This window comes from Aristolochia californica, unplaced genomic scaffold, assembly GCF_029961685.1.
Source record: "Aristolochia californica isolate CCGP_79_NKW_82.1479 unplaced genomic scaffold, dmAriCali1.0.hap1 SCAF_1, whole genome shotgun sequence".
NCBI classification, from domain to species: Eukaryota; Viridiplantae; Streptophyta; class Magnoliopsida; order Piperales; family Aristolochiaceae; genus Aristolochia; species Aristolochia californica.
This window is the reverse complement of record NW_027181770.1, coordinates 1,957,181-1,984,278: the sequence shown is the minus strand read 5'-3', so window position 1 is coordinate 1,984,278 and position 27,098 is coordinate 1,957,181. Positions and strand designations below refer to the sequence as shown.

At 37.0% G+C, this 27,098-nt stretch overlaps 2 protein-coding genes across 2 annotated transcripts; both read right to left on the bottom strand.

Annotated features, from left to right (window-relative positions):
* Positions 1-234: 234 nt before the first annotated feature.
* On the bottom strand, positions 235-16,868 carry LOC137936112 (mitogen-activated protein kinase 1-like). Its single transcript, XM_068780689.1, has 6 exons — positions 16,420-16,868; positions 16,178-16,307; positions 12,843-12,980; positions 9,923-10,255; positions 2,187-2,367; positions 235-548 (listed from the first exon to the last, which is right to left on the bottom strand). Exons 1-6 carry the CDS (start codon positions 16,641-16,643, stop codon positions 373-375), a joined length of 1,182 nt encoding a protein of 393 aa, XP_068636790.1. The 5' UTR covers positions 16,644-16,868; the 3' UTR covers positions 235-372.
* A 1,124-nt stretch (positions 16,869-17,992) lies between these two features.
* Positions 17,993-27,098, bottom strand: LOC137936036 (uncharacterized). The gene is made up of 14 exons (XM_068780584.1): positions 26,948-27,098; positions 24,811-24,910; positions 24,446-24,573; positions 23,846-23,996; positions 23,569-23,678; positions 23,335-23,418; positions 23,198-23,246; positions 22,999-23,090; positions 22,725-22,866; positions 20,973-21,049; positions 19,683-20,884; positions 19,165-19,302; positions 18,342-19,082; positions 17,993-18,232 (listed from the first exon to the last, which is right to left on the bottom strand). Coding segments are annotated over exons 1-13 (2,814 nt in total). The 5' UTR covers positions 26,950-27,098; the 3' UTR covers positions 17,993-18,232; positions 18,342-18,543.

Here is a 27,098-nt window from a genome sequence, read left to right as displayed (position 1 = left end):
AACTCTTTTCTAGAAACAGTGAAGCAGGCTGAACATGCTTTTCTATTTTCATAAAAAAAGCACATTTGACGATGCTCTTCACGGCTGTCATATAAGGGATCATGCCCTTTAAATAAGTATGCGAGTATTGGAAAGAAAAAGTCTAGAAGATCAATTCCATTTTCAGTTCTATCCAATCAAATTCATCAAGCAATACAATCGATCACCCATTGGCTAGTCAATTCCCAATAGAAGTGGTCCAAAGTAAATAAATTTCAATACCCAATAGGTTACAAATATATGTACATTGATGAACGAAAAACATTACATGACGCCTTTGGTTGGGTAACGCCAACTTGGGAAACAAATTAAACAGAGATGAGACAAAAACTGTCAGGACTGCTGATACTCGGGGTTAAATGCAAGGGCCTCCCTATATATAAGCTCCTTCATTTGTTCCTCTGTTAGAGCATGATGCTCAAAGTCAAAGCTGAAGGGGGTCATGCAGACGGGCTCATCACTGCTATCATGTAGAGATGCCAAGTATGGATGAGCCAACGCATCTTCAACTGTAACATAAGGACAATTGAATTTCTGTTGAGAGACTTCTCATGCAATCAAAACAAATGCAAAATGGGTAAAAAAAATTCATCAAGTGCCCATTCAGCTATTAATCACTAAGAATTTGATATTTCCAAAGGGTTCCTTAAGAGATAATAAACCAAAAGAACTAATCATTTCTTATTCCTGCATTAAAGTGGCTCAACGAATGAACATCAAAAAATATGTATCATCCTCTACTCTTTTTTGCCAAAATTGTACCCATCAAAGTTTTAACTACTGGACCATTTTCGGATACCATGCAAATGCTTAGCCTTTCTCCATTCTTTGAAAAGTGGAATTTACCAATAGGGGAAGAAAATATTTCCACAAGTTACCAGGCATCCCAAATAAACTTGATATGTTACTGCTGGTACGAAACACTCACATCAGTTGCTCCTCTTGTACATGGCTCAGCCACAGAAATTACTCTTACAAAACAAATTTTGACACCAACTTGCAGCTGACACCCTCTTTAGTGGTGCTGAAAGGGCAACTGAGCACTGACATATGTAATTCAACATGGATCAGCCTAAACTTGCTATCACACACCTTAGTCTCCGTTACAGTTGCTGAATAATGGGTCAACTCCTAGCTTTTTCTCTTACAAGAAATCTGGATATCCATATCCGACCCACAATTTAAACAGCTTTCAATACATAGCCTGCCCTAGTGCTCTCTATTTTTTGGTTGTCATAAATTTTACTTTTGTGGCCTTACATATGAAGTCAGCATTTTCTGTATTTCCTTTCCCACTCATAGTAACTCGTAGTACACAAGTTAAACCTCTGAATGCACATTGAAGAAATTGCACCTACTTAAAAATATCCTAGTCACCATTATCAGAGCCTTGTCCTAATGTAAGAATCAGTTGTACTTATTTTTATCCTTCACTCTGCTCTATTTCTTTCTGTTCTAGTTCAATAGTTAAATTGGTCTTCTTAAGTCTTTCTGCATTATTTCAATTTGTCATTTTTTACCTTCTCTATTTCTTGCTGCCACCAACCATTATTTCAAAAAAGTCCCCCTAACTGGAGGAATACCTGATTCCTATTGGAAGCGCTCACTCTCAGATACACAACTGGAAAATAAAAATCATTAAGACATGAATCTTATAGACCCAAAAGTTTGGAGTATGTTGTCCATAAGAATCGGTTGTATGATTTTTATTGTTTTTTCTTGGTGAGACATGAAAAAGAAGTATCCAATGGGATTTGATACCTTAAAACTCATTTTCATGTAAAAACTAATATATCTTTGCAAGTGAAATGCACGAATGCGTATCCCTAACAAAGAAAAGAGTGTCATACCCTAGAAATCGCATGCTGATTCCTACCAGGAAGTACCAAGTTTAATCTGACTTTTAAATACTTGTATAATGTTTTAACTTTAAAATAATCAGTGATAATTTATTCCAGTAACAAATGCATAAAATTCAGGGACCAGATTTCACAAAATGCAGCTAAAAAATTCAAAGAGAGCTTCAGTTAGAAACAAGAAGTTGTCTCATTTTTCAAACGATTGATGATAATATCATCTGATTAAATATTTCAAGTAAGTAGATTAAAATTTCAACAAACTCAAAGTTAAGAAAGAAAGAAGTTCACCTGTAATTCTCTGTCTAGGATCAAACGTGAGCATCTTCTCAACAAGGTCAACAGCTAAAGGATGAACATTTGGAAACCTCTCCCTAAATGATTGTCGAGGATGACGGGGCAACTGCCGAATGTATCTTCTTCCATTCTCGGACATAAATCCCATATCAGCTTCAGTAGGTGTACCAATCAGCTGGAGTCCATAAAAAAAATCCCATAATTGAAGTATGCTTGAGGTGTTCATGCAAGAAAATATCTTTTCTGCATAGCCATGATGTATGGACTTTGAGTTTAAGTGCATTTTCATGAGCATGATCATGTGTTTACTCCAAGTACTTAAATATCCAGACTTGTCAACCATATAAAATAAGGAACTAATTACCAAGCAAAAGGTCAGATCAAGTGTTCTATCGAACCTTAATGCCACAATGAGATCTCCTTTTCATGTTTTTTTTTTTTTTTTTTTTTTTAAATGATGCTGAGATCTCCTTTTCATGTTAATCAAGGAATTCAACTTCTTTATGCTCTGCAATTAATAACAATAGTAACTACAACAACAACATTAATAATAATTTATACACAGGAAAATAAGAATATTCATTTCTATGAGCTCAATCTCAGAGAGGTCATTGGACACAAATTGAATTGGTTGGCCTTTATCTCTAGCACATGTTAAGCACAACAAGACACATGCATGTATTGAAACAGGACCAATCTACTAGATGAAGCTAGGACCAGTTGCAACAGAGATTGCCCTACCACTGCTCCACCTCATTCACCTATTTAATGGATATTACATGCTACAGATTAGTGTACCAGACGTTCTCATCATAGGTGCTGTAGATATAGAACAAAGAACATATCCTGAAGACCAAGTTTGCCATTTATATCTGCAGGAGAACAGGAAATTATCTAGTTTGCCCTTCAACAGGCCTCTGGCTTAAAAAAAACTGCTACAACTCCATCAAGTTTGATATCACCCTAAACTCAGAGAATGTATAGATTGGAGAGGAAAGTAGTAATATTTTATCAAGAATTGGTAACTGGAATGAAAAAGAGGTCTCAGTCCTGGGTATTGAACGCTAAAGTTTCTGTTACCTTATAAAATGTCAGACTTGCCGCTCATTTATTCATCCACTCTCTAAACTTACAAAGCTATCCCTTCTCACTTAATGGTTAATGGCTTATTAAGTATGTTAAAATACCAGATCAGGGGTATTTTGGTCATTTCATATATTACATTATAGTAAAATTGTTAATAGACAATGTTTTATTTTATTCAATTTAGACATGTATTTTAGTAGTTATGCAATTTTGAGGGTTTTTTGGTTTGGCATAGGACTAGTAGTGGAGAGAAAGAGATGGGGAGGGGGTTGGGGTGCTAAAGACTCCTCAGGTAACATCCATCTTGTTTACTCTACACAAATTTGGCTAATGTGAGAATACAGTATAAGTGCGAAAGAGCTTCCTCCCCCCCCAAACTCCCTAACGACTGCTGCTTAATGCACTCTCATGAGATATAATAAAATATTAACTCAGGGGTATTTTGGTTTTTTATATATTATTTTTTATCTTATATGAAGTCAGTTAGGTAGGCAAAGTCTTCATATGTTTATGGTTCAATTTTCATTCATTTTAGAGAGGTAATTTTATGTTTTGAGGGGTATTTTTTTCTTTAATATAAAAATCATTTAAAACCCTGATTAAAAGAAAAAGGGAGCGTCCTTTTTTAGGCACACACTCCAAGGCAGCAGTTGTTGCTCCTCTCCAATCTCTTCTTCTCTGATTTCGCTTATTTTTCACCCAAATATCAGATTTTTCATGGTATCAGAGCAAGGTTAAGCACTTTGTGGGGAGATATCTCTCATTTTTGTGGTTCTTCTCTCAGCAACCCTTTTGGAGGATCTTCTCAGATTTCTGGACTGTTAGGATAAAAACTTCATTTTTTTCCCATTTTTCCGCCTGCCATAGCCTCTTGGCTCATGGCACTTCTCCTAATTAAAAGATTATTGGGGCTTTGAGTCATTTAATGATCCCAATTTGAGAAATTTCTTCAATACTGTCTGTGTCTCCCTCTACCTTGCTTGTGTCATCATCAATTTTGCATGTGTCACCCAAATTTCATGCAATTGAGTTGTTTATTATTCAATTCCTGGTCTTGATTGCTGAAATTGATTGTTATTCGTTGGAAAATGATTGGGATTACTGCTGGATTGCCCTAATTGGTTCAATCGTGGGACTCACTTGACTGCGCAGGCATAGAATTTTGGGGAAAAGGTTCCCATTTGATTGGTTGACGCATTGTTGCACTGAATTGTGGTAGTTTGTGGCGTATAGTGGCTGAATTCAGCACACAAATTGCTGTCCAGAGGACCAATGAGGGCTCCGACATGAAATTCTCTTAGCCTATTCAGATAATTATGATCTGATTGAATGAATCGAATTATGTCAATTGGTCATGGTCAGTTTTGATGTATGTGAGGGTCAGAAGGATGGCCAAATATAACGATCTCCCTATACCTATTACGGAGGATTGAATGGTCGAAGATAATTTAGTAATGACCTGGTTGGTAACGGTATGGAGTCACGATTTAGTAACTAGATTTTGAGTTGTAATACTGCTAAGGCAATGTGGAATACCTTAGCATCTATTTATCTTAGGAAAGCAACTTGTCAAGAATCTATGAGTTGTATGTGAGATACTTTAACATGAAGCATGGCAATAGATCAGTGACAGATTACTTCATTGAGATGAAAGGGGTACAACCGGAAATCAGCACATTCCATCCATGTACTGCAAATGTTGAAGACAATAGTAAAAAATAAAATCAGATTCAAGTGGCTCGATTTCTAGATAGTTTGGGCTCTGAGTATGATGTCATTCGAGTTCAGTTGTTGACCAATGAAGATGTGACCACCCTAGAGCAGGAATTTAATAGAGTTCTTCGAGCTAAAGATACAATAGTGGGTAAAAATAACTTAGGTGGAAGACTCTCAAATGCAATTGCTCTTAACCTCCAACCCTCTACTAGCAAATCTGATGGTTAGTTTCATGGTGGTAATAATAGAGGTAGAGGTCACTTCTTCTCTACCCGTGTTGTGGTCGGAATGATAGGGGGGATCAAAAATGTGTTCACTATAGTAGGTCAAACTATATTTCTAAAAAATGTTACGAAAAATTTGGTAAACTTACCTAGGCCAACTCTATAATCAAAGAACAAGACGGTTCTTCTCACACTGTCTCGTATGAAGAAATTCAGTAGTTAGTACAACGACTAGGCCAATTGACTACATCATTTGCTACTTCTCCAACTGTATACACTCCTCCTTCATCCTCAACAAGTGCCACAATGGCGAGTACAGGTATGACTACATTGAATGTGTCCCACTCTCCCTCCTGGATAATCGATTCAAGAGCCTCTACCCACATGTCAGATATGTCTTCCTTCTTTCGGTCCATTAATCCATCTTCTTCATATTGTAGAGTTACTTTGGCTGATGAGTCCACTTCTCCCATTCAGGGGGAGGGTGTTGTTCACACTACCCCACAGATATCGTTAGACTCAGTTCTATTTGCTCCCAAGTTTCCTATTAATCTCTTGTATGTGAGTCACATTACTAAATCTTTAAATTGTCCTATAACTTTTTATCCAGCTACATGTGTTTTCTAGGAGTTGCAGACGAAGAAGACGATTGGTTCCGAACATGAGAAAGGAGGACTATATGCTGGATAATGTATCTGTTTCTTGAGCTATGGCACTCTCTACTACAGATTCATCCTACTTATGGCATCAACGCTTGGGACATTCGTAACCAGTTAAGTTGCATCAATCTTTTCCTTCTTGCCAATAGATATCTCATTTGATTACGAATCATATCAGCCAGGAAAACATCATTTGTCCAGCTTCCCAGTTAATTCTAGTCATAGCGCCAAATTGTTTGAATCAATTCATTTTGATGTATGGGGTCCATGTCGAATTCCTAGTTCATTTGATTTTAATATTTTGTGTCACTTATTGATGATTTAGTATAGTAACTTGGGGGTATCTCCTACGGGAGAAATCTAAAGTCTTTGATGTATTCCTTAATTTTTTTAGTGAGTTAAAAAATCAATTTGGTGCTTGTGTTCATGAGTTTCGTACTGATAATGGGTTTGAATATCTTAATTTCAACTTTTTGTACCTCCCATGGTATTACAAACATCTTGTCTTTATACTCCTCAACAAAATGGGGTGGCTAAACGTAAAAACAGACATCTTCTTCAGGTAAATCGGACACTATTACTACACATGAACGTTCCTAAGTTGTTTTGGGGGATGCTGTTTTAACTTCTTGTTTCTTAACTAATCGCATGCCCTCCTCTATTATGAATGGCCACTTTGCTTTCTAAGTTTAAAAACCACATTGTAAACTATTTGATGTGGTACCTCGTGTTTTTGGTTGTACTTGTTTTGTCCACATATTTTGAGCTTTAGTTGATAAGTTGTCACCTCGGTCAATCAAATGTGTCTTTCTAGGGTACTCTCGTCGACAAAAAAGGTACAAATGCTATGACCTTGTTCACCAAAAGACATATGTGTCAACTGATGTAACATTCTTTGAGCATACCCCGTATTTTGAGTCCTCTAGTGGGATTCATGTTTCTTTTGAGTCTTCTTCAGATAGTCTAGTTCCAGTTGTTGTTCTGGATGTCCCATCTCCATCAGGTTCCTATCCACCTCTTCGTGTCTATAGTCGTCGTCCTCGTGCTACTACATTGCCTCCAATAGTTAAGCCTACAAAGATACCTTCGCATGCCACGTCATCTTCCTCTTTTCATGCAGATTTTGTACGATCCTATTTGAACTTGCCTATGAGTTTGCGAAAAGGTAAACAATTTTGCAATTCTCATCCTATCTCTAAATATGTTTCTCTTGACTTTTTGTCCCTCTCCTTTAAATCCTTTGTTATATCCCTGTCTACTTCTACTATACATGTTCCGTGCGATGTTGTGTGTTCTCTAAAGTGGAAACAAGCTATGGATGATGAGATGAGCTTTTATTGTCTCGGGGAACTAGGCATGTATGTGATCCTTTGGCAGAAGCCACAATTGGAGTGTCATTTGGTTTATACTATAAAATATAATGCCAATGGATCTATTGAATGACACAAGCCCAACTGGTAGGGATATACACAGACCTTCAACATTGTTGTTTTTTAGACATTCTCTCCTGTACCTCAACTTACTTCGGTATGTATCTTAATCTCTATGACGGTTAATAAAGGTTGACCTCTTTTTCAGCTTGATGTGAAAAATGCCTTCTTGTATGGAGATTTACATGAAGAAGTTTATATAGAACAACCTCTTGGGTGTATTGCCCAGGGGGAGACAAGGAAGGTATTTAAGCTATAGAAGGCCATTTATGGACTTAAACAGAGTCCTAGGGCCTAGTTTGAGAAATTTAGTATTGTACTAATGCAATTTGGGTTCGACTGGAACCATTGTAACCATTCTATGTTCATACTTAAGAGGAAGACTGGTGTAATTGTTTTGGTGGTATATGTAGATGATATTGCACTCTCTGGTGATGATCTTGAAGGCATCACTGAAGTTGAACAGTACTTGGCCACATATTTCCAGACAAAAGATTTTGGTCCCCTCAAGTACTTTCTTGGCATTGAAGTTGTCCACAATAAACAAAGTATTGTTCGCTCCAAAGGAAAATATATATTAGATATGCTACAGGAGGATGGTTTGTTGGCTGCTAAACTGGTAGATACTCCCATAGAAGTCAACCATAATCTTCATGACACACAGGGTCCTACTCTCAAGGACAAAACTCAATAGCAACACTTGGTAAGTAAATTGATTTATGCTATAGTTACAGGCTAGATATTTCATTTGCTATGGGAATTGTGAGTCAGTTCATGGAAAATCCACAGAAAGAACATTTAGAAATTGCTCAACGGATTTTAAAGTATTTGAAGGGTGCACCTAGAAAAAGGTATGTTGTATACTCAAAACAGACAGATAGATGTACTTGGATATTCTGATTTTGATTATATTGGGTATAAGATGGATAGACAGTCTACATCAGGCTCATGTTGTTTTGTTGGAGGTAACCTGATAAATTGGAAAAGTAAAAAACAGACAATTGTGGCTAGGTCTAGTACAAAGGTTGAATATCGAACAATAGCTCACACAGTTTGTGAACTTATGTAGATTAAATTTGTTCTTATTGAATTTGGTTTCCAGTTACCAGGTACTATGGTCATGAAGTGTGATAATCAGGCAGCCATCTTTACTGCAAGCAGCCCTGTATTCCACGAGAGAACTAAATATATAGAAGTTTATAGCCATTTTATTAGACTTGTGGTCATGCAAGGAAAGGTGGTAACTCGATATGTGAAGTCCTCAAACCAATCGGAAGATATGTTTACCAAGCCATTGGGAAGACGTGAGCATGTAACCTTCTGTGACAAGCTAGGGTTATTTGATATCTACTCTCCACCTTGAGGGGGAGTATTAAAACATCAACAGGGGTATTTTGGTTATTTTATATATTAAGTTTTTATCTTCTATGAAGTCTGTTAGGTAGGCAACGTCTTTATATGTCTATGGTTCAATTTTCATTCATTTTAGAGGTGTATTTTAGGAGATATGTAAGTTTATGTTTTGAGGGGTATTTTTGTCGTTTATGTAAAAATCACTAAAAACCCTGATTAAAATAAAAAGGGAGCATCTTTTTTAGACACGCACACCAAAGCAGCTGCTGCTGCTCCTCTCCAAGCTCTTCTTCTCTTATTTCTCTTCTTTTTCACCCAAATATCAGATTTTTCAGAAAACATTTGCAAAATTCTGAACATTTCTTCGTTACATACTCCTAGAAATGCAAATAGCATAACAAGCAAGGTATGAAGTCACCTGGCAGCACCTTGCTTCCCATTTGAGCATTTCTATGTTGTAAGCCTCAGTGGCCTTTTGGATTTTTGTGCTGTACTCTCTCGTCTTTGGGAGCTTGCCTAATGAATTCTTCCCTATTGCTGTTATAAAATAAAATAAAAAGTTGGGTCTTACTAACAGTCTAGGGCATGCCGGTGCAACCAGCATCATCAGGGATCATTCAGGTAATATCTGTCTTTTATTTTGCCCCTTTTGGTAGGTGCAACAACATAGAAGTGGAATTAAGGGCCCAAGTCCGGGTAATCCTACTCAAGTGGAATAATTCACTTCCACAAATAGTGGAAGGGACACAGGAGTTGTCATCAACTTGGCAACCAGGATGTAATCTCCCATGGACGGCTTCTTGATGTATTTTGATGAGTTTGTTGATAATGTTGACACTAATCTATATCTTGGTCATACACGCCCAAAAGCATCATATGGCACAGCTGATTCCTTTACTAGAACGGGGATGACCGACAAACATCTTGTTCTCGGCAATTGTTTTCCTCTTGCGAAACTTTGCGTTTCATTTATGTTCCTTCTGGCATGATGTAATCCTAGTTTGTACCCTCTCTCCACCAAAAGCCTCTTCTTAACAAATCTCTTTTCTTATCATTATCTAAAAGAATAAGTCAATAAAGTATGAACTTCCGTACCGAAGTTCATTGAGTAAAACTGGCCCAAACAATAAAAAGAATGCTTACATAGACAGGTTTTTTTATTTTGGGATAATGAGATAGGTGCAAGGTGGACTTAAAACAAACAACAGTTATAGTCATGAAATACAGTTCTCTAAAGTGTTAACAGAGGTAGGTAACTTCACCTCCATTAGTAAACGGAGCTGCTGGGCTTGATCTTTCCCTGGAAATAAAGGCTTTCGATCCATCAATTCCATGAAAATGCAACCAACAGACCAGACATCAATTGCAGCAGTATATTCTGATGAGTTGAGTAACAGCTCTGGTGCTCGATACCATCTTGTAACAACATACTCTGTCATGAACTCACTTTCTGAAGTAATGCGGGCAAGTCCAAAGTCACATATCTTCAAATCACAATTAGCATTCAAGAGAAGGTTGCTAGGCTTTAGGTCCCTGTGAAGAACATTTGCTGAATGTATGTACTTTAGCCCACGGAGGAGCTGATATAAGAAGTACTGAAATGAATAAAGCAAAATAACTATCAGATTTTTTTTAAAAATAGGAGCAATCAGAATTTCGCAGAAAGCAATATATGTGATTGTAGCATAAATAGAAATATTTAAAAACACATATGAGGTCAAAGAGAAACAATTATAAGGCAATGATATCATTGGAACAAAAGCAGGAAAGGATATCCACTATGCTAATGCTGCTATTTCTCTGGGGAAATCAAGCCAACAAGGTTTTCCCCATATCTCCTCATTTCTACATCTTAATTGCAATAACACATGAAAGTTGTACATAAGGAGTAAATAAACCAGCTTAGTTGATAATTCAAGTTTTTTTAAACCAATTATAAAAATCAACTGTGCAACTCCAGTCTGAACCCAATTTTCAATAGTCTATACACCAAATCAGCCACAGCTATTTGCATATATATCTAGGTAGGTAGGTAGATATATATGAGAGAAAGGAGGCTGGAATCAAGTCCAGCCAACTTTGGCTGCAACCACCATTTTATTCTTTAGAATAACTATTTTATTAAAAAAAAAAATACTCCATTATATTACACCAATGCCATTATGTCCATTACAATATTAAAAAATGATTAAAACAAAGAAAAAATATCACATTAGTATGAATGCAGAGGATAATAAATAAATAGAGAATGAGGATAAAACAATTTTTAGGTCATTCAACTCAAATTTAATAGTTAAATTGAACTTTGGGTGCACCTAAGCTTATATGGACTTAGGTCAATACTCCTGTTTTCCTATAGCAAAAACAGCCATAATTGATGGGTGCAGGAGCTCCCTACCTAGGATGTGTTTTTTTCTTTAAGTGATTACACTGTAGTTAAGTAGCAGATAGCAAAATCTACCATAGGAGAGAGAAGAGAGATTCTTTGATGGATTGGCTGCAGAGTCACTAGTTTTTAGGGAGAACTAATATGAAGAAGCCTCCCTACTATTTTCCAGGATTTTGTTTCATTTCCTCTTTGTGAAAAGGCAACATTAATGAATTTAAATAATAGGAAAAATTAGGACTTAGTACAGAAAACAGTAATGCAGTAATTGCCCCTGCATAACTCTACCCATCTTTCGCCAAATCCAGACATGATACATTCTCTGTAAAAAACCTCATTATTCCCAGGGTAAAATTGTGTCTTTAAGTCCCAACACTCTCTATCGATTTTCTCTATTTCCCCATAATCACTCTTAAGGTAGCACATTGCTACCTAAATGCCAATAGCACACAGACAGTAAATCACTATATATGTAATAACAAAGAAAATGTTAACAAAAATAAGATGTTATAAACCACACAAATGAAAAATAGAACAAAAACTTTTAGACCATTCCTTTGAAAGGGTGGAAAAACATAACATCCAAAAGTCGAAAACAAGCAAAACAAAGTCAATGATTCAGGATCAACAGAAGGATTTTTTTTCAAAGCTCCCATTCCAACAAAAAATAAATAAAATGAAAAGAGAAAAAAATACTCTATTATCTAATAAAAATTTCGAGAGCCAGTAAACTGAATGCTAATTATTAACCAATTCACACCCAATTGGATTTCCTCTTTGAATAAATAAAGCAACCAAATATTCTAAAAATACGAAATCTTGTGAATAAGTTCTGCCAATAAAGAACATAAATTCTAAGGTTTCATAATCCATTCAATGATGACATCATTTGAAGAAGACTTATGGTCCAGACAAATGACTCATCATCATCATATCTTGTCTAGACTATGTTGGACAAGGCTAATAGAGGGAATGACTAAAGGAAAAACAATATCCAAGGTCATAGAGCTAAGCAGTTGTTCCAGTCCACCCATTCCAGTCCACCCACAGAAAAAAAAAAAAAAAATTGAAAGCTCAAAAACTCCTTGATGAGGCTGAATTACATACTTTCGTGGATGTATGGTAAGTTGCAAACAGATGCCATCACTGACTACTTTTCACTCCATGCAAAAAGGTAATGTAGGAGTAAACTTTCACAAAGTTTCTGAGGAAATTGATTTTATATCATGAGATATTTAATCAATTTCTAACTTTTATGGATGATACTGAAAACCGTGCCTGCTCTAAATCTTATATTGTTGTCACTGCCTTGAAAGCAGTATATGCGGAGAAAGACTATCACCAATAGACAAGATCGTTATTTGCGTAAGGAAATCACTACAAAAATCCAGAGAGGCCGCCTCTAGGAATATTCGTGTCCTCGAAATGACACCTCCAGAAATACTCGTGTACAGGTGTATACAGCTAGAAATGACACCTCAGAAATACTCATGTAAGGATGAATGCAGCTAATGCCCTCCACAATTAAAATGCCAGGCAAGTTTATAGATGCACTTATAGACGTACTTAAGATAATGAATCACTTAAATTGAGCACGAGACATCACAAGACCAATGTCACAGTTCCATGAGAAGAAACAGCAATATAACACATAAAGGTGCTCACTATCTGATAACTATGATCCTGAGAGTGTCGCTAAGATGAACATTTCACTAACTTATATTTGGCTTACAATAAAATGAAGATCTCATTAACTTATATTTGGCTTACAATGTAAATAATAATGAAAATGTGACCTGGCAGTGTTCCTCTGACAAAGCTTGATTCGAGCGGATTATTTGATGAAGATCAGTGTCCATTAGTTCATACGCAATATAAACATCCTTAAATGCTTCTCTGATAGGTGGAGGTATAATATCTCTGATCGCCACAACCTGATGAGAAATGCAAATGCAGCTATATTAATGACAGAAAAGAAGAACCATAACGTGAAAAGGGTGAAAAGGAAAAGGGCTGCATTGTTCCACTCTATGCATGAATTTTCAGTGAATGCTCATTCATTCCTAATAACTTTAATGAGTTAAAAATCTTCAAAAGGAAAGAGAAATAATGGTGCTCCAGCAACCAAAAAGAAAAACTTGTATTGATCTTCAAATCATATCTGAAGTTACAGCAGATTTCCCCTATTTATAGACTAAAACAACCAAAGAATTGCCAAAATAAGTTACATCATCAAAATAACACTTTATAAAGATTAAACATCCCTATTGCAATTGAATTGTGACTAAATAAATTGAAAAGCAAAAGGAAACTTGCTAACCAAACACTTTCCTAGATCAAACTTTCCTAATTGGAACTTGTGACAAACTAGGAAACTAATAAAAGTAGAAACTCGGTGACTTTCTTTGGGTAGAAAGTACCAAAATAGAGTACTTCTCTAAAACAGTAACTTTCCAAAAATAGAAACAGTTGTATATCAGTCTTCTTCTTTCCTTTATTTTTCCCTTTTTTATATATCTTCAATTGCTTCGGGATGACTTTCTTCTTCCACAAGTGAATCATGTACTACAGCACTTAGCCACTAATGGGGAAGGAAGAGCCCACAACAAGAGGGGATGGGGAGGGAGGGACAATAGCTGAATCTCAGTGATTACAGAGGCGAGGACTTCACCATGTCGAGCTTAAGGGCTGGAAGCTTGTAGCTTGGTTCTCCCCTCAGGTACAATCTCAGCACCCTTTGTGAGCTCTTCTGCCCCCTTAGAGCCATAAAGGTAACTTTTGAAGGCAGGTCAGAGGGGAATCCAAGCACATCCGGAACAGACGGCATAGTTTGTGATAATTTGGGTTCCACCCTTCTCGCTTTATTTGGTCTTATTGGTATTAGTGACTCCACTAAAACTGAACAAGATTGTAACAACTGTCCCTATTAGGGAGCAATAATGTCTTAAATGATTAAGAAATAACTTTTTTTTCCAATATTGACTAAACATGCACTACACCCAATACCACCAAAGAGACTTCATCTTAAGACTTACCCTAAAAAATCATTAAGAGAGCCTAAAAGAGCAATGGATACAAGAGAAAATACAAGAAAGGCCAACACTATTGCTTACAAAAACAAGAACAAAAAAAAAAGTAAGACAAGTTATAACAGGAATGAGCTGTTGAAAGCATAGATTCTGTCAAGCAGCTCCCACCCTCACTAGAGAGTCAGCTACAGTATTGGCAGACCTGTGATTATGCTGCCAAGGAATGACCAAATGACAACGTATATCCTTTATCTCATCGAAGTATATAAAAAATCTCCCCGGGGTGTCTTTCTTTCCTGAGGCCCTTGAGATAACAGCTGAAAAATTGCCTTCACAAGTAAAGTGGATGAGAAGCACTCCCTCTACAACTTGAGGCCCACTGTGGACTCATGCTGTCCAAAAGAAGCAAAGAAGACAAGAAGGCAACACCTCACAGAATCCCAAACAAACCCCCCTTTCCCCACCCACACAGGCATGTGCACTTGTTAGCCCAGGACTTTCCCTAAAAGCCCCATCAAAAGTTGAGTATGAGTCATCCCTCATGAGGGGAAAACCAAGCAACCATCCTAGCCATATAACCATACAATGAGGCACAGAATTAACAGCACTTCCAATTCCTTTAGATAACAGAGCTAGGGAAGGGGGAAATTTCGATCAAGGCAAACATGAATGACTGTATAAAAAAAATAGTAATTTTAATACAATAGATATATACATTATATATGGGATTTTGAAAGAAAAATTGTAAATACTTATATCCTATAAGGTTTTATCCCTAAACTGAGTTAACCCTATCAGGGAATCCACATCAAGTTCCTCATTTATTCCATCCAATTGTCATCAGTAATACCAAACTGCAAGGCAACAATAACAAACCAAAGATGGAAGAATTACACAAGATATGACACCAAGTCTTCAACATTTCTCAAGTAGTAGGAGTAGAAATATGAAGAAAAGGCACTATACAATTATAATATCTAGAAACTGCGGGAATTCTGTACTTTTTGGCTCTTCCTTCTTTTCTAGGTTCATATTTCTGAAGGTTTCATATTTATGTTTCCAGGTGGCTACAGATACCCTCTTCCCCACTCCAAACAGGTAGTAGTGCAAGCAAAATAAACAAGGGAAAACGATATAGAAATTCTTTTAACCACAAAATGCTCTATTTTTTAACTTTAAATGTTCTTTTGAGAAGTAAAATCTTCTAAGATCATGTTCTTAAAATATGCATTTTCTGTTTATGAATGTACTGAAACAGTTGGGTAGAAGAGAATCAGTGTGCTATTGGGATAGAGAAAGCTGCAAATTGAGTTTTTCAAAGACCAAGTGTGTCAATTCAAACTCATGAAAACAACCAACTAGATACACAAGACGAATAAATATAACAGTAGGAATGTGTATATTTATTTGTTTATTCCAGTAGCAGAAGACAAAATTTATCTCCCTATAAGCAATCTCAAATTATATATTAAACCATGTAATAGAAACTTTGAATGCCCATAATAAATTTTATTAGCAACTATTGAACAATTTAGGTACAGTATGTCTTGGGGATCATCAGCCAGCATTGCCAAGAACATGAGCCTGCCACAGTTATTGGCCATCAGTTACTGATAAAGAACTAAGGTACATAATTTTTGGGTATCTATCAATTAATTCTTTCTGATGTATAAATGTCATCGCTAACTCTTTGAAGTGTTCATCATGCCTAATGAAAACATCTCAAACACTCCCATCATTTGACCTAGGTCATTTTCAGCAGAAACTTTTACTTTCAAAAGTAATATCTAGGAACACCATTTAACGTTCTGTTTTGTCTCAAAATGGAATAATAAATTCGCGATAGAACAGAAAATACTGTTCAACTGAAATGATTATACTCACCGCATAACAAGCAGCTTAAATTCTTAGGTGTAATTTAATAGGTGCCAATACTTAGTTTGAATTACAGGAATACTGCTGTGGTTCTTCGAGAGAGGCTTATCTATCATCGAGCAAGTCATATCGTAATACCCAAAACCACGAACTACAAAGATACAGAGAAAACCAAGAGGAAACTTCAAGCCGAAATAGTTTAAAACAATGACAAAAGAAACACATACGTTTTCATGATCCATATGACGAAGAAGCTTTATTTCCCTTAAGGTTCTTTTCGCATCAATTCTGTTGTCAAAAGCATTAGTAATCTTCTTGATTGCAATTTGCTCATTTGTTTCTGAATTCAATGCGGAGCTGAAAAGGAACAAAAGAAAAAGGTAAATCAGAACAGAATCGAGAAGAAAAGATGTTATGACCAACTAATTACGATGACTATAAAAAGAGTCGGGAAGCGAGCTGCAAATACCATACGATCCCGTAGGCACCTTTGCCGATGGGCATGATCGGGGGCTTGTATTTTTCCGTGACTTCGAATATGCTGCCGATGATGTTATACTGTATAAATCGACCACCATGACTAAGAGTTGCTGGAATGTTCACCGATTCAGTAGGTGCGAGCGCCTGTGCCTGTGCCGGTTGAGGCGGCAGCGCTGCTTCGGACATTTCAGTGTCCGGCGGTTGAGAGTCCATTTATCAAAACCCTAACGATTCCAGAATGAAGAGGAAAACGAAACCGGAAAGCCAGACGTCGAAAGTGAGTTATTTTTTTCCTCTATCTTCTTCAGCAAGCTCTCGTTCCTCCGTTATTGTTCTCTTCTCAAGCTGCAGAGGTGGAGCATCCCGAGCCGTCCCTCTGTTCTCTCTCAGAGCTTCGTTTTCCGTTTTCCATTTTTTTTTTTTTTTTTTTTTGCTTTTTCGTTTTCTATGTTTTTACCTTGTGTTGTTTTGATTCCGCGAAACTTGAAATGCTCGCCTTTTTGTACGAAGGATTTTGGAGCGTGAGATCTAGATGCAGAGATCTCATAGAGAAAATGGACGGGCTAGATCAGACAACGAAAATCATTTTCCGTCAGTTCCACGTGGGATAAGAGTACCGGCGGAAGCGATTTGAACGCCGTTCGCAGGAATGACGTATCCGCTTTGTCCTTGTAAGCGGTAAGTGGCAAAGTAATCGCGAAGCAGAGCTTCAGTTAATCCTTCAATCATTTCCTCGGGAAAAAAAGGAAATAATGGATTGATGACAGAGGTAATTCTTTTCTCTTAAGCTTGGAATAATATATGATTAAGCAGAGGATTATTTCGTCTTCGTAGCAACTGGTTATTCGTTGGCAGGTGTCAGATATGGCTAGTGAACTGGACAAGAAATTAGAAAATCAAAAACAGGGGAAAGGGGAAGGAAGATTCTCTCGTGGAGGAATAATTTGTGCAGGCTGTAATCCGTATAGACTGTAGAGGAGAGCAGTGCCAGTGTACCAGAGTACGCACTTGTCTCGACTCGAGGCATTTGAAAACAAGCTATGTTAGAATAACATAAATACTCAATCAAGTCTATAGCATCTTGTGAAAAAAAATTGTCTGTTTTAAAGTGAACCCGTTATGGACTAGAAAAGTCTACGGCTTTTAACACTACTCATTATGGATTAGAGAAAAAAATAATAAATTTCTATGTTCTATCAATACTTAAGCGCTAATTTGGGTAAAGATTTGACCAAAAGTTTCACCCCGAGTAGCGAATGCACCCTTACTCGCTAGAAAATCAGGTAAATAGGGTCAAAAATCAAAATACTCTTATTCGGAACCCTTTCATCAAATAATAATTGATCAAACAATCAATGAACGCATCTATCAATACTTACCGTGGGTAATTCTTTTTGCGATGGTCTGGTAACCTTGTCAAAAACTGAAACCACTAGGCAAAGCAGCGAAGTGATAATATGTGACTGAGTAACGTATAAACGACACCAGCTTCAACCAGTGCAAGCGATACCTGAGAAACCCGTCGGTCACAAAAGCGCAATGAGACGAAACTTTTTGGCCCCTTCTCGTATACCATTTATACTTCAGTTCATTGGATACAGATTAAGCGGAACATCTTTATCTTATTTCACGCACAATGTTCAATATTTGCACTCCCAAATGTCAAAAGTTCTATCCAAGACAAGCTACGCACGCATCCCTTGAACTGTAGCACAGAAACACAATCTTGGAACTGCCGACTGTGATCTGTGTGAGACAGTTGAACGTGTAGGTGTATTACAAAACCTATTATTCTCCCACACCTGCAAAAAAACAGGATACATTAAACATTGGTAGGGGAAAGAAGAAAAATAGCATTAAGAAACTGCTCTCACAAATTGAAGCGGTGAACATGAAGCATTTAGCTCTTACCCAAGAAACATGTGCAGACTCTTTTGGAGTAACATCTGCAGTTACAATGAATTCTAATATAAGCACTCAGGCAAAAAAGTAACTCAGCCTACACCAAGGAAGCAAATACCCATGGATAAAGGGTTTGGCACAGGTTCACAGCATTTGCGACAAAACGAAGCACATCATGCAAAGAAGGCAACTTCCAGAAGATGTATGATCCTTAAAATCTGAATGCTGAATTGAAAAAACCACCAGCATTGGGTGCCTGAAAGTTGGTATCCTCGTGAGAAGAGAATGGTCTAAGGAATCCATATTGTGAATCATATCCAACTCTTCCATTATTTACAATCTCGTCTAAGCTTGATTGACCTCTTCTGGCAAGAAATGCAGAGTCAATCGCAGTACCGCTCGGCAATTCCCAAGAACCCCATGCTCCACCAGAAGTCCTCATCCCCTCCTGCAGAGTCACATCTCGTACAAGGTTGTACTTGCTCTGATCCATCACTGCCAGTGGATGTTGGTTAAAACTGGCTTGCTTCAACTTTAACATCTGAAGCCTCTGGTCAGCCTCAGAGAAACCAATCAAATCTAAGCCATGATTCGGAGAAATCATATGTGGATCTGCCACTGGAACCTTTCCTTTACCAACTGCCATTATTGCTGGATCTATAAACTCAACATCCAAGTAACTGCTTCCATTTATTTGCTGAGAGCTCAAGGAGGCTGAACCACCAGGAAACTGGCGATGAGAATTAAAACCTACAAGATGAATAAGAATAGAAATATTAAAGAACGATAAATAATGAGCTTGCAAACAGAAGAATGCAGCAGTATGACATACCAGAAGGGGGATGAGCTGAAAAATATTGACCACGATCAGTTTGTAAGGGAAAGCCTGGAGGTGGAATAGATGGGGCTTTTCTATGACTTGGGAACCTGAGAGGTTGAACCATTTCAGGCCTTGAAGCGGCAGGTAAAGCTGCAGGAAGCACCAAATGAATAACACAATTTTAACAATTGAACAGACACAAGATAGTCTAAATAAGTTAAAATAAAAAGCAACAATGTGACTGGACTTTTTTGGCTAATCATGATTCATAATTGATCTATTTCCACATGAAGCATGCCTCGGCCAATTAAATTAGAAAGCAAAGTATCTAATACAAAGATAAGTACCCTTTTAGGTAAAAGCATCAAGTACATAAAAAGTCAAAAGCCAATACATAAAGCTTTGCACCAGGAATCCATCTAAAATAAGCCACCATATAGTATGATACAACAGAAGAAATCACTAAAGATCCTGTAAGCAAAAATCTGAAAATACCTAGAAAGGAAGAAAATGGAGAAGTTACAACTCACCAGAAACATTATTACTACTAGAAAGGTTGTGGAGGCTGTTAAGAGAATCGAAGATACTGCCTCCTTTTGCAAGTTGATTTTTGTTAGCGCCTTTGACTTCTTCAAGTTGCGGCAGATAACCATTTCCTGTCTGCTCGCCTCTGTAGGTATTTAAAGAAAAGGCACGGTCATCATTGTTTTGGCAGCATTCATCGATTCTTGCAAAAGAAAACCTGGACTCCTTACTGCTACATGACTTCCATGGAGTGAATAATCTTGTGTATCCAGATGTTTTATCATTATCACCAAGTAAAATTTTTGCTAGATTATGAGGACTAGCAGATGGATCATCCATGCCAAGATCCAGTGACAAAATATCTTCTATAATGCTGTTCTCACCCTTTTCCACCTCTTCATTTATATTATATGCCTCACAACCAGTAGAACTTCGGATATCAACATCCTCCAATGACTTAGGATTTTGAGAAAGGTAATGCACATGCTCCCTGCCTAAGTTCCCATTTTCACATTTAGGGGATAATGAGACACCCAGAGCAAGTGGCCTAGTCTCATTTACTGGGTCCATGATAAGGTCACCATAGGCACTGCCAACTGTTGATACAGGGTTTACAGACAGATCAATGGCCATCTCTGTTTCAGTTTCTGTCCATCCAGCAGACTTCTCATCTCTAATAAGTGCAAATGAATCAGCTGAGCTCGTCCCAGTCATGTCACCTACGTGTGATGCAGCCACTCTTGTTCCAACATTTTCTATCATTTCATCTGATATCCTGTGGTCTGCATGTTCTACCTTCAACGTGAACTGCTCAGTGGAACCATTGGAATTTGAAGCTATGTGAGGTGGAGTGACCACTCTGGCTGAATCTCCACAAGTGGAGGAATGGTAAATTTCTTCAATAGTACTAGTACCAACTTCAGGAGGCTCATGGAAGCCAACAATCTGCTTCTCTGGTAGATTTGCTTGAGAGCATTTCCAGTTGTAAGGTTTTAACGATGGAGATGTCTCTAGCACACCATTTGAAACAGGTGTCAGGCCTGTCTCTTCTTGTTTATCATTAGAAGGCATCTGGGTCAAACTCTCTGCGGCTGCACCAGCAGAAGACAAGGGAAAGCAATCTGATGAACTTGAATTTTGCCCTGCCAGTCCAGGGGAAACTGCAGCATTATTAACTGATGACTTACTAGACACAATTCTTGAGCCCCTGCCAGAAGAAAGAATGCAGATTAGCTAAGAAAGAATCTCAATAAAAACTGGAAAAGGAAATAAGAACAAAAGAAGACCACTAATACCAAGAAGCTGCCGCTGGAAGACTGCCAGATTTTGCACTCTCACTATTCAGAAGGGAGCTTTTTGCACTTCCTATAATCTAGGGAACAAGCAAAAACAACTTATAATGTATTGATATTCCACAAGAAGCAAATATGCACGTAGAGTAATTTAGTAAGATGGAAATGATACAGTTCAACAAGGAAGTCACCATGGGACAAAAAGTACCACAGAAGTAGGGTCATTTTAAACATAGCCCTAAGTTTGGTCTAAATCCAAATATATCTACTCCGTTTCCATATACAAGTCACATAGCTGGGATCCTTTGGACAAATGCAGCTACAATTTTAGTAGAGCCAAACAGAACTACCTTGGAAAGTTACAAATAATGCAAGCTAACAGTCCACCCTTCTTTCAAAAATACCAAAACTAGCCTCCATCAACAAGAAGAGGAAAAGAGAAGGGGCTGGTTCTTGTGGGTGTTCCCAATTCTCTTCCTCCCATTGCACAGAAGATATGGGCCATCCTAAACCTTATATTTTCTCTGTATGAGCAAAGAGAGGCTTGTCCTATCCCCCCATACACATGGAGAGAGGATCTGAATAAGAGATGGATAGACCCACAGATTTCTTGCTATGGCATTTCCAAGAAATCACGACAACGTAACTGAAATGATCCACATTGCAGATTTCTTGCTATGTGGCAGAAGAAGTGTGGGGAAGGGAAGCCGACATCTTCTCCTTCCCACCTAGACAATTTATATTAATAGAGTTGAAATATGAATTAAGTATATTATGGTCATTCCACTGGGTACATGTTTGATCAGGAGAGTTCTATATAATAGTAAGATAGTATGTAATAATAAGATAGTATGCAATTGTAACATAGTATGTAATAGTAGTTGGGTTGGGTCAGTTTTTAGCAAGATATAGTATGTAATAGTAAGTAGTGTTTAGAGGAGAAATATTTTAGTCTTTTGCCTTAATGCTGCTTAAGTGATTTAATAAAAGGAGCTAGGGGTCGAGTTCTGACCCCTAACATAGGCTGCTCTTCTCACGCAGCCTTCTCCCAAACTTCCTCTTCTCTACTCACTTTCCCTTCTCTCTCCTCCTCATTAATCCCTAATTTCTAAAAATAACAATAAACAAATATAAATTAAAGAAAATGGACACCTGAGTAAGTTTGGCAATTATACCTGTACGAAATAAAGTGAAAATTATGTAATAATCAGTTGTTCCAACGCTATTATAGTGTGAGAAGTAGATTGATCCGTAATCATTTTCTTTGTTATTTACATTTTAACCTCTATTTTATTTCTTTAGAGTCACAATTGTATTTGTAATTATTCTTATTAAAAGTAATATTAGATTTAGAGATAAGCAAATAGTAGAGTCACTTGACAGCTTCCTCTCTATTGTTTCTTTCTTCTTTTCCCTCCTTCTTGTCATTCCCTCTTCATCAATTTCCAAGCTCTCATCTCTACACTCTTCCCTGTCCAAACTTTCTTATTGATTTCTCTTTCATTCTCTTAATTATGAAGCCCTTGGCCACACAATCAGTTAATAGTACCATTCATATGAATTTTGTGTCAATACTTTATAGGATGGAACCTAACATGGCAGTATTTTCTTTTTTTATTTTAAGAAGCAGTAACATGACTGTATATGGAAATAGGCTAAAACTTAAGGCCATCTTTTGAAATTACTGGAAAAGAAACTATGCAGATTTGATGCTTCCCTTATATGTCAAAAGTCTAGGACATAATTAGTTCTTACAGAAACTGCTGGCTTTGGCAGAGGTTTTGCTGAAACAATGTTGTTGCTCTTGGTGGAGACATCATCTAGTGGAGGAGGCAAGAAACTCCCCGAGCGTCGCTGTAAACTATTTACAACACTCACAGAAGAATGCTGATGTTTACTGGAATGACAAGATTTTAAAAAAAAAAAAAAAAAAAAAAAAGTAAATAAGTTACGAGACCTATATGTAGACTGAGATATCCAAAGCTTAATCAAAAGAAAAGGGTTCTATGAGGAAGGAAAATGAAAGTACCTTCCACAAATTGAATAAGCCTCATCTTTCGAGTAAGTGTCTTCTTGTGACCCAGTGTCGTGCAAATATAAACAGTCAGGATTTCCACAAGGCTGGACCAGTAAACAGCCTGCGGTTAACAGAACTCAAAACTGAAAAAATAAAAATAAAAATAAAATAAAGAAGAAAAGAGAAAAAGACACAAAGAGCAAAGACACACCATATTTCTCAACCATGCATGGCAATATTTTGTGGTACCAAAACAAGCTCTGGTCACAAATAGATTAAAACAATCAGTAACAAGAAATGCTAAAGAGTACAAATGGATTAACAGTGACAAATTGAAGAAATACTTGCCTCAAAGGTCTACCATCTAAGATGAAGCCATTTACAACTTGTATACAACGAATAGCTTCCTCATCCTTTGAAAATGTGATATATCTGAGTGACATGAATAAAAATCAACTACCATAGAAAATCTAATGCATCTGCGCAATGATATGTTAATTAACCCAAAAGCTTATCTTTGTAGCCACTTCCATGAGCAAAAATATTCCAAGATAATTTTAAAATGAGAAGGTAAATACTCACACACTACATGAATTGTTAGAAGACAGATGCTGATTGCTTCCAGCATTACGTGATATAGAAACCTTTAGGATTTTTCCATATTGTCCAAAATACTCTTTTTGCTGAAGAACCTGCAGCAAGGCATAAATTTAGTGAAGGGTCCAACTCGCACCCAAGTTGGGAACTGAAATGTACAACTTAAAACACCAGCTGAGCACAACATGTACAAAACAGGCAGTGTCGTCCATATTGACAAGTTTGAAGTATATGACATACTAAATCCATGTCCTATGGATACCTCTTCATCAGCTAGATTTGCAGGTAGTCCAACGATATATACAAGATTTCGTTGAATGACTCGAACAGTACTAAGATGCTTCCTTGATTCTGAAGCTTTCAACTTTGTCTTCTGTGACTTCTGCCTTTTCTCAAAACTTAGTTCAGCCAGCCTGGACAACAAAACATGGAACGATAATTCACCATCATAATGGACAATAACGTTTTTAAAGTGAGTAGTGAATCACTAAATATATGTATAAATATATGTATGTCAACTGTGACAAATTTTTATTATGAGCAATGCTAAAAGGTTATGAGGAAATAACACATATTAAAATTACAAGCATGAGATTCACATGTGAATGCATGTATACATGCCAATATGTACATCCATATGTTTTTGAGTTAGGTGTCTGCCAAAAAATGCAGTTGCGATTTGCTGCTTGGCATGGAGCGGGTTCCTCCAAACCACGCACAGAGGCCACCCCCCTAATTCAAATCAGAGCATGGGATCAATTATAGGCAGCATTAGTGAATGCATAGAGCATTGATTATCTTAAAACTGCATTAACTACATGACAAGAGATGTATATATATAAAGAAAATAAAAGAAAAGAACCTTTCACAATTGACTGTCATGCCAACAATCTTTTCTTTGTCATATGAAGTACGGCATGCAGGACATCTCCCTTCAGTTCCATCTTTCTCAGCCATCTCCAGTATATGATGCCAACACCAAACGCATATCTAGTACAAAAAAGTCAGCCAAGCTTCAAAAGTAAATAAACCAAAGTTGTTGTTTCTGAAAATGTTGAGAGAATTTATTTCGAAAAGAAAGAAGTATAAAGGAGGTCCCCAGGGGAGGAAACAACAACAGAAGAAAAACAAAAGGTACATGCTCAATAAAAGAACTTGCTAATTTAGAAAAAAGTTCCACAATATTGAGATTATATTTTAGAAATTGCACATTTATCAAATTCAAACCTCATATCCACATTTGCATGGTCTCAACTGCTGATCAGTCAGATCCATCTCCTCCATGCATAAAGGACAAGTTCTTTCTCCTTCATTACTCATGGTGCTCCTGATGCATAAATACAACATTAACTAACAGAAATCAAGAAAATTGGAGAAAGAAATGTATAATGCAAAAAATAATATGGAATTTTTTTTCAATGACCTTCTCATGGAAAGAGCTACAATCAACGCAAGCATCTACCAAAATATTAACACTGAGAAACATTAAGCACATCAAGCCAGATTTTACAGAAGATGATAGCAAGTGCATATGTAATATATTTGTATCGGTGATGACTCTTTCACCTGTATAAATGGACTTCAATAAACAGATAAAACCTATATGCCAAATTAGCCTCATAGCAGTGCAGCCACGCATATACTTGAGGTGACATTGTGAATCAGGAATCATAAACGATGTAAACAAGAAGGAGTGAGGGAAAACACACACATGCATCCAAAGTTTATGGTTACGCAAAAGCTAACTCGTAATGTTCTAGCTAGCTGAAGAGCAAACAAGAGAAAATCGGAAGAGTATTCAATGATACACAAAGAACAGTAATAGAATAACAAAAGTGAGGACCTCATGAAATGGTACATAAACTCCACTAGAACCTGCTACAAAATACTCATGTTAAAGAAAGCAAACCAAACAAAGCATTCCAAATGGATTTCTGTTTAAATGGGTTGACATGTGTTTGGTACATGTGCTTCATCTAAACCAATCAGGTTGGAAATCCTAAGAAGAGGACCATAGCAGTAGAAAGATCTGAAACTATCTTCCAATTGTTAAAGTCTGTGAAGATAACAAAACATGCATATTCTGAAGACCATTAACCTCTGAATATTTTAGGACCATTAACCCCTAAATTGAACTTAAAATAGAACCAAAAAACAAAAAAACATTGTTTTGACCAAAAAAGTAGCGCAGTTTTAAAGTCGATTTGAGGCTTTGTTTGACCTCCAAGTAATGCCACCACAATCCCTAATAACCTCAAAGTCTAAAGCCTACACAATGCAGAGAAACATTTTTCTTCCTTTTCTTTAACACTGGAAGAATTGTTGAGAGCACTACTGCACACAAAATACATGTAATCACCCCCAAGAGCAGTATCTAATACTATGTTTAGCATTAGGGTTTAAATGGAGGCTATTCCATGGTCTAATATGGCCTGAGGGTAGTTCGTGATCCAATATGGAATACCGACCGCCTTTCACATTATGAAGCACCTAGCAAAGTTAAGCCTAGAACATCTTATCTTTTTCAGAATATTTTTTCCTCAGTTCATGACATGATTTAAGAACAAGTACGGCAATTGAATCAGCCTTAAATGAAAATGATGAAATTTCTGCATTCACACCAAATAAATAACATAAAGATTTATGCCAAAAATCTCTTACAGGTAGCAAAGCATTACCATATACTAGTAAAATAAAAATAAAAATAAAAAGGAATAAATCCTGAATGGCAGCATATTTCTGTGAGCATGCTTTGTCAAAATTGCCTTCAAAAAACAAGTTAAGCTTCACTTGTGGTATTAGAGCTGAGCATATTTAGATGGCCATTTTTTGGTGCAATTGCCTTTCAGAAACAAGTTAAGCTTCACTCTACGCTTGTATTTCAAACTGCAGTCTCTCCAAATGCAACTTACTCTTTAACCCAATTTTGTACCCTCTTTAAGCCCAGTTTACCAGCGGAATGAAAACAGCACGAAGTGCCCCCGTTATCGAACAGTTAAAACCATTGACTACCATAAAATTCTTGCAATTCTTCCACCCTAAAGACATGAAGAAATAGAAGAAAAAATATTTTTCTTCATTCTACCAAAACGTCTCAAATCAACTCCCTTTCCTTCTATTTCGTATTCTGCAAATGGAATAGACACGGAGCAAAGAGCACCGTCACCGAATCGCCCAAATCATTAGTTACCAATACGTTTTGCATCTCGCAACAATAACAACTTTCATAAATTCAACCAAATTACGCCCTACAATCCAATCAAAAGCAAATTGAGGAAAAAAAAAAACAATCCATGATGGATCAAGAAAGCGATAAGGTTCGTCAAAGCACGAAACTAAACATCAGAGCGATTTTCAGACTTACATTGAGAGATCTTCGAGATCGAAAGAACTCGATACAGATGAAACCAAAACCTCAAATCTTCGCTCGAAAAAGATAGGCAATAGCCCTACCTTCGGATCCTCTTTCGCAGTAGTTATATGTCCCCCCTCCAGGAATTGAATTTGTGTGGCGA